The sequence below is a fragment of the Brugia malayi genome (genome assembly GCF_000002995.4).
Source record: "Brugia malayi strain FR3 genome assembly, contig: Bm_v4_ChrX_scaffold_001, whole genome shotgun sequence".
NCBI lineage: Eukaryota > Metazoa > Nematoda > Chromadorea > Rhabditida > Onchocercidae > Brugia > Brugia malayi.
This window is the reverse complement of record NW_025062479.1, coordinates 5,372,881-5,385,484: the sequence shown is the minus strand read 5'-3', so window position 1 is coordinate 5,385,484 and position 12,604 is coordinate 5,372,881. Positions and strand designations below refer to the sequence as shown.

General features: G+C 34.4%; 3 protein-coding genes across 5 annotated transcripts; 1 reads left to right on the top strand and 2 right to left on the bottom strand.

Annotated features, from left to right (window-relative positions):
* Positions 1-77: 77 nt before the first annotated feature.
* Bma-pes-8 (Uncharacterized protein) lies at positions 78-2,572 on the bottom strand (the record flags this gene model as incomplete). Of its 2 annotated transcripts, XM_043073708.1 has the most annotated exons (4): positions 78-857; positions 1,494-1,653; positions 1,898-2,027; positions 2,434-2,572. In XM_043073708.1, 4 exons carry the CDS (start codon positions 2,570-2,572, stop codon positions 78-80), a joined length of 1,209 nt encoding a protein of 402 aa, XP_042929642.1. The 2 variants fall into 2 exon arrangements, with proteins under 2 accessions (XP_042929642.1, XP_042929643.1); XM_043073709.1 differs by lacking the exon at positions 78-857 and having other exon boundaries at positions 1,583-1,664.
* Positions 2,573-5,793: 3,221 nt separating this feature from the next.
* Positions 5,794-9,955, top strand: Bm5696 (Uncharacterized protein; the record flags this gene model as incomplete). Of its 2 annotated transcripts, XM_043073706.1 has the most annotated exons (15): positions 5,794-5,914; positions 6,093-6,160; positions 6,295-6,432; positions 6,751-6,831; positions 6,960-7,109; positions 7,607-7,723; positions 7,815-7,930; positions 8,036-8,119; positions 8,215-8,366; positions 8,490-8,601; positions 8,864-8,991; positions 9,101-9,187; positions 9,314-9,412; positions 9,493-9,578; positions 9,863-9,955. In XM_043073706.1, 15 exons carry the CDS (start codon positions 5,794-5,796, stop codon positions 9,953-9,955), a joined length of 1,632 nt encoding a protein of 543 aa, XP_042929640.1. The 2 variants fall into 2 exon arrangements, with proteins under 2 accessions (XP_042929640.1, XP_042929641.1); XM_043073707.1 differs by lacking the exon at positions 9,101-9,187.
* A 2,368-nt stretch (positions 9,956-12,323) lies between these two features.
* Positions 12,324-12,604, bottom strand: Bm16939 (Uncharacterized protein; the record flags this gene model as incomplete). The annotated part of the gene is made up of 2 exons (XM_043073705.1): positions 12,324-12,376; positions 12,523-12,604. 2 exons carry the CDS (start codon positions 12,602-12,604, stop codon positions 12,324-12,326), a joined length of 135 nt encoding a protein of 44 aa, XP_042929639.1.

Here is a 12,604-nt window from a genome sequence, read left to right as displayed (position 1 = left end):
AAAAAACTAGGAATTTTCAGACATATTATTGGAAATATTCATGATCGGATTTGCATCATAAATAATAGTTAGCGAGATTAAACAACTTCGGAGTGGAAGAAATGTCTCTTAGGTGTAGTATATGTAAGCTGAGCACGGTCGTAACCTTCTTCAAGCGTTTCGTTTTGACGACCGCTTTTTTTGAAGAATTTCTCTTCACAGGCAGTTTGCTGGTGTACAGCTCTTTCGGAATCGAATTGAGCGATGTGTTGCTTATCTGCACTGGAATGGAATTTGCTTTCTGATCCCGTTACCTCTCCGAATTCCTCAACTACTCTTTCCATTTGTGGTCCTAACGTTGGTCTCAACTCCGTCTCATTTCGCATAGTGCTTTCTGCCCAGGACGTCCGAGGTTGTTGTTGTCTGATGACAGCCGCAATCCGAGACTGGCTGGCAGTCGAATGAGCAATTTCACATGATGAACCGGATGGAGTGCGAAATATCCGAGTAGATGGTGGTGGTGGTGGCAATACCGATGGCCTTCTCAAGCTGTCTTCTGAAGCTCCATTTGTTTCCATTTCTTTTGCTCGAACAAGAATATTTGAAACTTTAGCTGAATTCGATGGTGGAACTGTGGCTTTGGAATCTGATATCTTCCTTTTGCGCATGCATAGTAGAGAACATAACAGCAAAAATAGAGGTAATAAGCAAAGAAGTAGGATAAGTCCCAAAAGAATGAGGAACCAAATCCACCACGGCCAACTGGCTGCCGAAGTGGCAAGGATTCCTCCTACTTCTTGCTCATTAATGATTGCCAAGTTAATGACGTGATGTGGATAAGTGACCAAAACCGACAAAAATTTTCTTTCACAAGCTCTCTAAAAACAAAAAGTTAAAATTTTTAACAGCAAGAAAGAAAAAGAAAAAAAAAAGTATAGCAGAAAGAAAAAAATACTGAAAATTTTCTAAGCAATCAAAATTTCAAGCATCGAGTAGATTTAAAAATTTTTAATGTTCACTATAAATCAATTATAATAGAGAAAAAATTATGGCTTGTGCTTTCGCTTGACACTGATATGATATTTTAGCCATAGGATGCAGTTATGCCCATTCATGCATTTTCACAAATCGTTTGGAAATCTTACTGTCTGAATTCCAATACATATATCTTTGAAGAACTTTTGTTTCCTTTATTTGCAGATAACAGCTTTTTAAAATAAGTCAAAAATTGTGAGAGAAAAAAGGGGATTATTAGGCAAATGCTGAATTATTAATAAATTATTTTTTTGGAAAATTTCTCTGAATTTCTTGATAACTGTTATAAATTATTTTATACGATATCAGAAATCTAAGAAAATCCTCCCTTGCTGCTGAAACATTAAAACCTAAAAAGGTAGTATAGCTTCCCAATACTAATGAAAATATTTTGGACATTTCCTTGCAAAAAAACACTGTTGTCTAGAATTAATGCATTGAACTTCAAGCAGGTATGATGATCTTAAATAAAGATTTACTTCAGCACAACCACAACAGTGCAATATGCGTACGCTGCACTCGAGGCGAGCGAGCGGCTCTGGTGGCATAAAGTGGATAAACGTACGTTTCACTGCACTTCCCAACCAGTACATATCATTTTCCCACATCTGCAGGAAAAATTTGTCGCAAACCAGACAGCTGCAACTTGTCTAAAAGTAATATGAAAAAGTCGAAACGATTACACTGTAATTTGGCCTGAAATTTTTCAGCAAGATATAATTTTATTAAGTTTGACTTCTATTTTTTTTAAAAAAGGAAGAAAAAAAACCCTATTTGAAAGAATGTGATATCAATATTTTAGATGTAACCAGATTATTAGAAGAATTTCAAAACTTAAGAAGAAAATCTGGAAAAGTTTAAATTCAAATGTGACCTTAATTACCTATTCTCATCGATAAAATGGTATTTATCATTATATGTGCAGGACTGTATCAAGTAATCGTACCGATCAGTATTGGCCATACGAATACCAAGTGTATATGGTTGCCCAGTACTTAAGTCGCCGCTATTGACTAAAAGTGAAATAGAATTCAGCTATTAAACGAAATTTTTATAATTGACAATAAAATATCAAACTATTAAAATGGCGTTTTCGTTAGCTAATTGAGCAGATGCACGCTAAAAATTAGAGGACCAGTTATCGAACCCAGATCCAGAGGCACTCAGTCTAAAAACCATGTAAATTAGTAAAGTGATTTTCAAAGTTGATTTGCATCTAAAAATTCCAATTAACTGCTTTTGAAAAACAAGTTTTCACTAAAAAGTTTTTGAAAAAAAAAAAAAAAAATATTTTCTTTCTGAGCTCATCGGTACAGCCAAACCTTTTGATTTATGAATCCCAGTTATAAACTGAACCGTAATTTGAGTTTCATGTAAAATCCATAGGAGCAATAAATTTTATTAAAAATTGCAACAAACCAAAATTTCTGTTAGCACTGTAGAGGTCGAGAAAGCCAGGATAGATGCCGATTTGTGGTTGTACCCAAGATGTGCATTTCCTAGCTAATATGTAAATTAATAGGAAAAAAATGATGAAACGAGCAATGAAGCAGTACATAGCGTGAATCTTTGCTTACTTGCTGCAAGAACTCGATTCAACAGTCATGATAGCATTCCAATTCATAAGCACATTTCATTAAAGAGCGAATTCAGGAGGTATACTTTTGTTGGCTTCCCGATTTCCAAACGATATTCAATGGCTCTCTTCGAAAGCAATACTTCCTGCTCTTATGTTTGCATATTTTTCGTGTTATCACTTCCTTTCTTTCTTTCATTTTCCACTCTAATAATGCTTTCTCAACATTCATCAAAGCAAATATATAAATATGTCATCCCCTTACTTCTATTTATCTTTGGATGTTTTAACTTGTCTCTTACTTGTTGTGCAGCGGAAAAATATTTAGCTTTCCCAGTAATATCCGATTTTTCGGACATTTGTTAGAGATCTTTTACCATCAGCTTGACATGGGAAATGCACTATGTAATTAGTGTGTCAGATCTAGAAAAGAAAATGATATCTTAAGGGTAATATAAAGATAAATGAATGTGTTGACAACCAATTCGACATATAAGTTTCATAAGACTCTTAGGAAATCCGAATTTACTTTGAAGGCATGGGATGATTTTGTAATTTGGCGTACGGTAACATTATGCTGAATTTCTTAACAAATCGAACAGCTTTTCTCGATTGGCAACAATCATACAAAAATCTTTAACCCGCTGAAAGTCCTCAGCTGTTCACCATTTTGTAATTAAAAATAAACGTGGAATTATTTAGAAAATTAAGACTAGGAAATTTGTCAAAAGAGTGTTTAATGTTCTAACTTTACTAGTAGAATAGGAAATTAGACTTGGAAACGATCTAAAAAAGTGAGAAGTGTGAAAGTAACGATGAAATGAATGCGTATCATTAGGGATGACTTGGTGTGAAGCAGGGATGTTTTTGGAACAGGCAGAACAAAACATTTTTGATTCCAGCATTTCTTGTGTTCATTTAGCATTTATTGAATACAATTCTGTGATGTGCAAAGTGCTGGTTAGTCATGAAATTTCCAATTCAAATACGCAAAGTGCACCGAAACGCTATGCTCGTACAAAATTATAGTATTTTTGCTTACTAACAAAATGGAATCAACTAAACAACACCCAACCCTGCACATTTCTTCTGCATTATCTAAGGGGTGAGGAACAGTAACCAGGAAAAGGAACTGGGTTCTTTAAAAAATTTACCCGTGGAAATTGTTACAATTAGAGCTGAAAAAGTCATTCATCAACCTGCAATTTCCATCTTGCACAAATAATTTATTTGACGCAAGACAAAATTTTTTCAATTAGCGTGCAACAGGCTTAATAAGTTGATTCCACTGCAATCATATGTTTTAACATTGGAAATTAAGTCTAACTATATAAAATCCCCAAAAGTGCATGTAAGGACTGAGGAACAATAACCAAGAAAAGGATAATTCAAAAGTGAATTAGGTACTTTAGACCAAAAAAAAGTTGGATTTTCCAGAATCAACGCTTTTTTTTTCTTGCATAACACTTCTTTTGGAAATCTGAAAAATCTTCTGATTGTCTTGAAAATCGTCCTAACCTTATTCAAGAGAACTCCTAACATTAAATTGTGAAGGTACGTAGCAATGCTTGCGCTCCGAGCAATAATGATTCCTCTCTTTATTCACTTCTCAAAAAATTGGGCTCTTTATTTGCTTCACTGTTGGCAACACGTCACATAATCATTTGTTCATTATCCTGCATCTGTTTGACAACATTCATTATTAAGTATTCAAAATCAAGGTTTTAATAACACAAATAAAACTTCAGCGTAGTCCATGATGCAATGATCAGCCGGAATCCTTTCACAAAGCCCAATTATTCCTCACATAAAAAGATGAGAACTTACTAGCCGGTTTGTGTTGGGGGACGTGTGGACGAAGCATCCAATAGCGGAAACTTCATCCCTCGTTCGTTGGTGGACGATTTTTGAAAGAGTTGGGTGGTTAATTATTGTCCAAGAAAGGGCAAGTTTCGAATGCTGCGCTGCCTACATTATATGAACTAGTTGGAGACGTTGAGAGTAAGTCTTGACATTGGTTATCCATAGTATCTGATCATGTTATCTTCAGATCATCAGGAAGAGTATAATACTTTTCTGTTGATATTTTAGACAAACTTTAGTATTTTTGCAGTTCATTTCCGGAAAAATTAGTTACTAATTTAGCCGATGAAACATTATGTAAAGTGGTATGTATTTTGTTTGGTCCGGAACCTGTACTATATTAAATTGATGTTTTTCCTGGTGACCGGTTCACTGTTTCTAGATAGAGCTTCTTGAGCACTCGCGTCTTTGTTTATTCTCTACTTCGGGTAAGCAGGTTGAGGTTGTCGGGTTATAGGCTTTCCTTTTATAATATCTGGGAATTGATAATTCTAAATATTCCGTTCAAAGATCGACTTCTGTTTGTAAGAATTCTTGTTTTAGAACTCCCAAGAATTAAATTTTCTGTTCAGGTAGCTGAATTATATTGTTACAAAAACTCTTGGAAAAAATAAGGTTGATTTAAAGTTATGCTGTTGTTCAAAGTTGTCATTGTTCAACTTAATAAGATCTTTGCTACCAACGTGATATAATTACTAGTTTAATAAATTTTATCTAAAAGTTCTGAATCGAGTACTAGGGAAATGAGTGATATTAATCAGGTCTTCAAACGATGTGTAAAACTGAAGAATCTTTCAGATTATATCTCTTCCATAATAAAATTTTCCAGGACCCAAATTTTTTTTCGAGGTCTTATTTATAATGAATTTAAAATAAGCATATGAGAATCACTTTTATTAGCCATTCCAAGCTTCTGGCAAATGATCGTAGAAAAAATTCCGAGAGATTTTGCAGTTATACAGATTATGTTGTTGGGATGCACTTTAATTGCTCTCAGTATTTGCGGAACTTTTCTGAAAGGAAAACGATCTTTTTGCTTGATGAAATACGTGGTTTTCTGTCTGCATGCCAATCCAAAACTCATTTAATAAGTAGTATGGTGAAAGCATCCGCTTTGAAATGTATTTAAGGCAAATAATGTGCTTTTTTTCTAATTCACACTCTAATTATATGAAGTTTATTAGTCGAAGTTTTCGGTGACTGTGATCTTTCAATTGCTCTCATTTCCTTTATCTTGAACAGATACATTTTTCGATATTCTTGACTGCTCTAAATTTATTTGTATTTAGTATAAATTTTCTGACTCACTTTGCGAGCATATTATCTGTACTTTTATTCAGATGTCTAGTAGCACGGGTCTAACAAATGGTCAGTCATTCAAGCTGCAATCTGCTGTTTCCGTAGAGCGCACATCTTTCAATTCAGATGGTTCGCGTGATAAGCATGCTCGCTGTTCAAAAGGTATATTTTGTTTATTTAGGCTTACTCAGTGAGGAAATAATTATGGCCATGCGTGTTGCACATAAACCAAGTCCGTCTTCTTTTTTTTGTGTACTGTCTTAAATGACAAAACTGTTAATAACTAGGCTAGTTTACGACATCTTAAATTTTATTCGCTTTGAGATTTAAGATCTTCTAGCTGGTCGTGAAGATTCTGAACTTGCTAAAGTAACCGCGAAGCTTTCACCGCAGCTGTCTTCTTCAGTGGTGAGTAGCTTGAATTTCTTCTATTGAATTTTCTGAATTGCAAAATTTTTCCGAGTTTTGTTTTTCTTATGTGACTTTGGATTTCTATCAGAAGTCGGACTTTTCAACTAAATACTAATCATCATTCAATTCAGGAAGTTGTGACGGTTGATCTGATCTCCGACCAGGAATTGATCTCTCTTTATGAAGAACGCATTCCTCATTCTTCTGTAAAATACGATGATGTGTTGAGGAAAGCAGTCTTTCTCTTGCGAGAAAAAACTCGCATTGAAGTAAATTAATAAACATATAACAAATTACTGTTGAAGAAATTTGAATAATTCAAGAAGTCTTTTTGAGCATTATTGGTTCTAAAACTTGAAAAATGCAAAGAATAACTAGATGAATCAATTAATATTCAGAGAAGTACAGTAATTCACAATTATCTTCTAAAATCTTTTTGGTAATGAATCAGCTTATTTAATTTGATCACCATGTCCAGATTCGGCTAATTTAATTTTGGGGATTGAAGTATTGAAATTAAATAATCTTGTTCATTAGAAACATTTGGGCTTTTATTTCAAAATCGTTTTAACAATAGTTTGTTTAAGGAAGAGGTGTTGGGTCTGCGTGCTCGTAATGAATCGCTGCAGCAGTTAAATAAAACCATTAGAGAAAAAAGCGTCCGCTTGGTTCGTGTTCCTTTCTCTTTTTATTTATGTTTTTTTTTTTAATAATTTTACTGCCAGCTCTTGATACTACTCTGTGTGAATCTGCCTGTGTATAACCCATCTGTGCGCTTAAACTTTGAAGTTTCTAGCATGCCAAAGCTGAACAGGAGGAGGAATTTATATCCAACATGCTACTGAAGCGCATTCAGAAATTGAAGAATGATAAGGAAGCTCTGGCTCTGAAGTATGAACAGGAGGAGGAATTTTTAACAAACGACTTGACGCGCAAACTTTCTCAAGTTAGTTTTTTATAGAAATAAATGAAGACTCATTTCATATTATGCAAAACATTCCATCATGAAAATAGTCTCAGCATTTATGCAAAGTAACGTTGTGTAATTTATTTGTTTGACAAGTTAACACAAGCAATATCAATTGACTATACAGCAAATTGATTTACTGAGTTATTTCTCAATATCAATTGACTATACAGCAAATTGATTTACTGAGTTATTTCTAAGTTCCTAGTGGGCAAAAATCTTTCTTGTAACATAAGTAAATTGCTTAAGATTTTTCACTGTATGGTAATTAAAGAGAAACGGATGAGTTGCAAGAACTTATATCTCTACCCTATATACTTATCTCTTTCCTATATATACTGAAGTGTTTCTGAAAAAGTGGAAGTATTGTTTTCGAATTTTATAGCACAGGTTATAAGTGATACAGAATGTGTGCCGACTAATATTTCTGGAACAGAACCTTGGTCACCAGTCACTCTTGAATATGTCTATTTCAGTTACAAAATGAACGAGATGAACTGGCTGGGCAGGTTGAAGCGGAGCAGAGTTGGGTCGTCGACACACTGCTTGTGAAAATTCGTAAACTAGAAGCGGAAATTAGTGCAAACCACACGGTAAATTTCCGAAAGCTCATGTCTTTAACTCACGCATTATTTTTAGTTCAGTATTATCTTTGGAGCTGATGGATTATAATATTTATTGCAGGCACTCGAGCAGTTGCGTCGCGAAAAAGTCGATCTTGAAAATGCACTTGAACATGAACAAGAATCTTTGTTTAACACTTTGGGTAAGCGGATGGATCAGTTGGAGGCTGAAAAAAGGTCCGTATTTCTCCCAGCCTTTTTTTTTTTTTTTTTTCTGATTTTACAGCATTTTACAGCATGAAGAGTTTAAAAAGGGTTTCATTCAACGATTTATTTTTCCAGACGTATGCAGGCTCGCTTGGATCAGGCTAGTTTATCGGACGATCATTCGCCATCCTCTTCAGCAAATGAGTTTCCATCTCACGAGTGAGTTTACTTAATCTTTTGTTTCAACTTTTTCCATTTATTTTATTTAAAGGAATTATGGCGAAAATTTTTACTTAACTCATTTTATTTGATAGAATGAATGATACTGGAGAGCGTCGCTCGACAAGGGCTGAAACAGAAGCTCGTAAACTACGTGAAGAATGCAGTCGCCAGCGTAGCGTTATCGCAAATCTCAAGGGAACAATCTCCAATTTGCAACAACAAATGAGTGCACAAGAAACAAAGTGTTCGTTCCAGTCCTAATGCTCTTCTTAATTTGCAGTGTATTCTAGAATGTATAAGTATCTGACCGTCACACATGTAAAGTCTATTCTATTAAAAAATGAATGATTCATAAATATTGTTTTAGACGTTGCTGATTTGTTGGCCATTCGTGAGAAGTCGGCTGAGTCGCGTGCCAATAATCGTCGCTCACGTATGGCTTTGGAAACTGATCTGGCACGTTGTCTTGAAACCTGTCGGTAAGAGGATTCTATAATATATCCAAAAAAAAAAAAAATTCAAAAAGTGATTCATATAAAGGAGGAAAAAGGGATAAGGAAAGAAAAGGAAGAGGCATGAGTGTTGATGGAGTAGTTTGATGAGCAACCTTTTCGTTCGGACAAAACATGCTTACCAAGATGAACATGTTGACCGTATCCCTCATAATTCATATGAATATTTTAAATTTTGAACATTTTTGGTCTGTTATGTTTGTAACTTCTGTGCTATAATTTTCTGCAGTGCATTCGCCGCTTCGGAAACAACACGTGAGAACGATGAGGATAATTGTATGGCGGCACTTCTTAACCGAATGTCTGTTCCGAAAAGTATAACACCAACACCCACTTATGCTACAGATGCTTCTAGTCGTAAGTTGGTTTGGGCATAATGTTCCCAGTCTGTAGTTATTTTGGATAGGACTATTAGTATTCATTTCTTAGTTTATTCATACTTAAAATTTCATAAGAGACGTTACAGCAAGTGCTGTCACAATTCCAAATGCAGATGTTTGTCCATTCCCTTGGCACAATGAGCGTGTGTCATCTGGACGTTCGGACTCACAGGGTATAATTTATTATTCCTAATAAAATATAAAGTGTTAACAAGATTGCCGATATACTCATACATTATTTTTATGAACAAACTCAGCAGGATATTATATCAAGTTATTCATATACTTTATGTTTTTAGGTGATAGAATGGAAGAAGGTTCGGAGGCGGCAGATACAGATGGTGATATGAACATGGATGCAAATTTCTTCATTAATGAACGCCTCTCTCCTCGAAATGGTAAGTGATATGATATTTTAAATTACTGAATTAAACTTAAAATCTGCTTTCTACAAAAAAAGTTCCGTTTATTATTTTAGAAGATGGAGAGCGTTCTAATGAAGAATCAACGAAGACAATATCGGCATATCCTGGTTCGATTTCATCAGCTTCAAATGAAGATTCGGTGTGTACTACCGATTGATTTTTTTTTGGGTAAATCCGTTTTAAACGGGTGATACTAGAGTAGTATTATATGGAAGCAAAAATTTTGCACGATGCTTATTCCACTCATTTTTTGCATCTTTTTGCAACAGTTTTGAGATGACAGTTGGCTAGTGCGATGTTCAGAAACTAATCTGAGCACTCTCAGATAGTTTGAATTTCGATAGCAGTGATTATAGTATGATATAAATTTTATCTCATTTTCCATTTTTTCGAAGTTTCTTGAAAATTTAAGTTTTATTTCAGAACGAATCAGCGGAATTGGCACATATAGGTCTTGGTCAGTTTGCTCGTCCAGCCCTTCCACCAACTCGTTCACCTATTGCTAAGAAAGACTGATTGTTGGAGAAAAGTTCAATTTGTGACAGTGTTATTTGCTTTTCATCCATAAACTGATTCATTTATATAAAAAGATATTTCAGTACTATGAATTGAATTTTGTGCTCAAAAATTCTTTAAATTTTGAACTCCGTGCTTATTCATAGATCGTATTGTATTTCGAAAATTATGGATGTAGGTCATTTCAGTCATTTTGGATTTCATCTGGCATTTCTGAACTATGCGCCAATGTCTTTCATTTTAAATCTACTGCATTACTCGAAGGAAGTTTTAAGGCGTTTTTTCTCGTAGTTTTTCCTAAATATTAAAATCTTTTTTTTTATTTCACATTACACATCTCCAGAAAAAGAGATCTATCATTTTTGGCACTTCCTTAACGTGGATATACTTGCAAAAATTCGTAATACTTGCTCCTTAAAAAGTATCTCTCCTCTCTTTGTTGACGAATGAATATTAGTATTAAGGTTTTTTCATACGAGCTGCATGTATTTTAGTGACTTAGAACGATTCTATTCCTCAGGATTACTTCAACCTTTTCCTGACTTAATAATTTGTTGATTTCGCGGACGTCGTTTTGACATTTGACTTTTAGTCTTGATATGACATTTAGAAGGATCTGTAAAGCATACAGAGTTGTTTATTGATTTATTCAATAGGGTAATGTTCTTGTGTTACTTTCACTGAGAGGCGATATAAAATATATGTCTATGTGTAAATTATTTCGTATTGTATGGCTGTAAATTACTTCTTGTGAAGAAAAAATGTTTTTTACTTTCCGCACTGTCATTTACTCTTGTATCCTTTTGTTCCTATGTATAACGACGTCATGATGTTCATATTGTAAACGTGTGGTCCTCGATTTTCATTCTCATTTCTGCTCAATTTTGTACAAGCAAACCGGTTCTCTATATGTGGGAAGATATGCCAGTCTGTTTTCACTCTTCCTCCTTTCCAACACTGTGTTTATTTTTATTTTTTGAAAAAAACGTATTTTATTCACACAAGTGCAGGTAAATTTTCATTATCACAGATATAGGTTTTCTATACTTATGTATATATGTCTATGCACGTGTGCGCGTGTAAGTGCCCTATAATTGATTATTGGTAATTGTTGAGTTTTTATTCCCATGTGGTTTAACTGGAGAAAGGACAAGAATGAGATTGAACCAAACGATGCATTAGATGCTTTAATGAATGCTTGAAAAAAGGAGAAAGGTTGGAAGTTCCCTGCTATTTTCCTTGATAAATGTTCATTCCACTGATCTCTCTGGTATAGTTTTACTTTCAAATTTCGATATGAACTATTAGATCTATCGCGCGACAAATATCAAGCATAATTTTATGTTTAACTGCGTCAAATACTAGTAAATTCTGGTCCATTTCAAGTAACCATTGTCGATGTGGGAAGAGAAGTAAGCAGCACTGTTTTGCCGTGATTCCTGAATCCTGATCACAGTGATTCAGGAGCAAAAGAATCGGTAGGGACGACTCCTGGAAGGAATTCCATTTTGTACGACATTGCTGAATTTCGAAATTCCGTATACGAAGTTTTGAAAGAAAACAGGACACATCAAAGTAGCTTCAGAATCGTAAACATCAGAATTGACCTAAGTATATATTATTTACCTCTTCATATTGGTTATTTTATTTGACTAGTTTTGAACTCATACTATGCGAAAAGTGAGAAACCTAAAGGGGAAAAGCGTCGACCTTTTTAAAAAAAGCGGATTTAATTAACGTCGTTTTTACCGCAAATTAGCCTTACCAAGCACAGTAACTGGAACCTATTTTCACGAAATCATTACTGTAATGAGTAGATGTATAATTCAAGAATGGTAATGTTTATTTCTTCAGATTAAGATGAGCATTTTATGTGTTTCTATTCATTTCGACCCAGCTTTGTTTTCATTAACCTTTCTGGTTTTGCTACAAGTTCCTGAAGATCTCTGTGCCCACTAAGCTCATTTTCCCATTTCTTCATATACACGAGTTAGTACAATTTTTAATGTTATGCGAATTTCGTCTAAAATGGTTCACATAATATCGGAAAAAAGCTTCCTGTTATGGAGGTGAAAATAAAGCATGATATAAATGAATCCAATAGATGAAACACATGTTAGCAAAAATAAGGACACGAAATACGATGAGTAATTAGTGTTTTGTTCACAAACACCGTACAAAGTTTGGCGGGACAAAATATGTGTAAATTGTTCTGAACTGCTCAATACCAAAAGAATCACTATTATATTTTTCTTAGAGAGGGACTTATCGAATTTGCTCGAGATTTTGATACACATCTCGATAACACAACAGCATTTCGGAAAAACTCTACCATTCATGGTATAGCCTTCAAATTAACTTGTTCAAGCTACTTTTCTCTTTGCAAGCAGCTTATAAGAGATAGTATGGCGGTGATTTGATCTGAAAATAAAGTTACAATTTCAAGACCGAAAAATTAACGATCAGCGATAATCTCACCAAACCTCAAATATTCTATCCAGTTCGGCTTTAATCAATACCTAATCAATCCCTGGAAAAAAATAGCTGGACAGTTAATAATGACTTACGACAAAAAGTGATAATTCCGATAGTTTGGGACAAAAAGCACTTGTCAGGAATACGAACATTATCAACTCCAAGTAGGTGCAT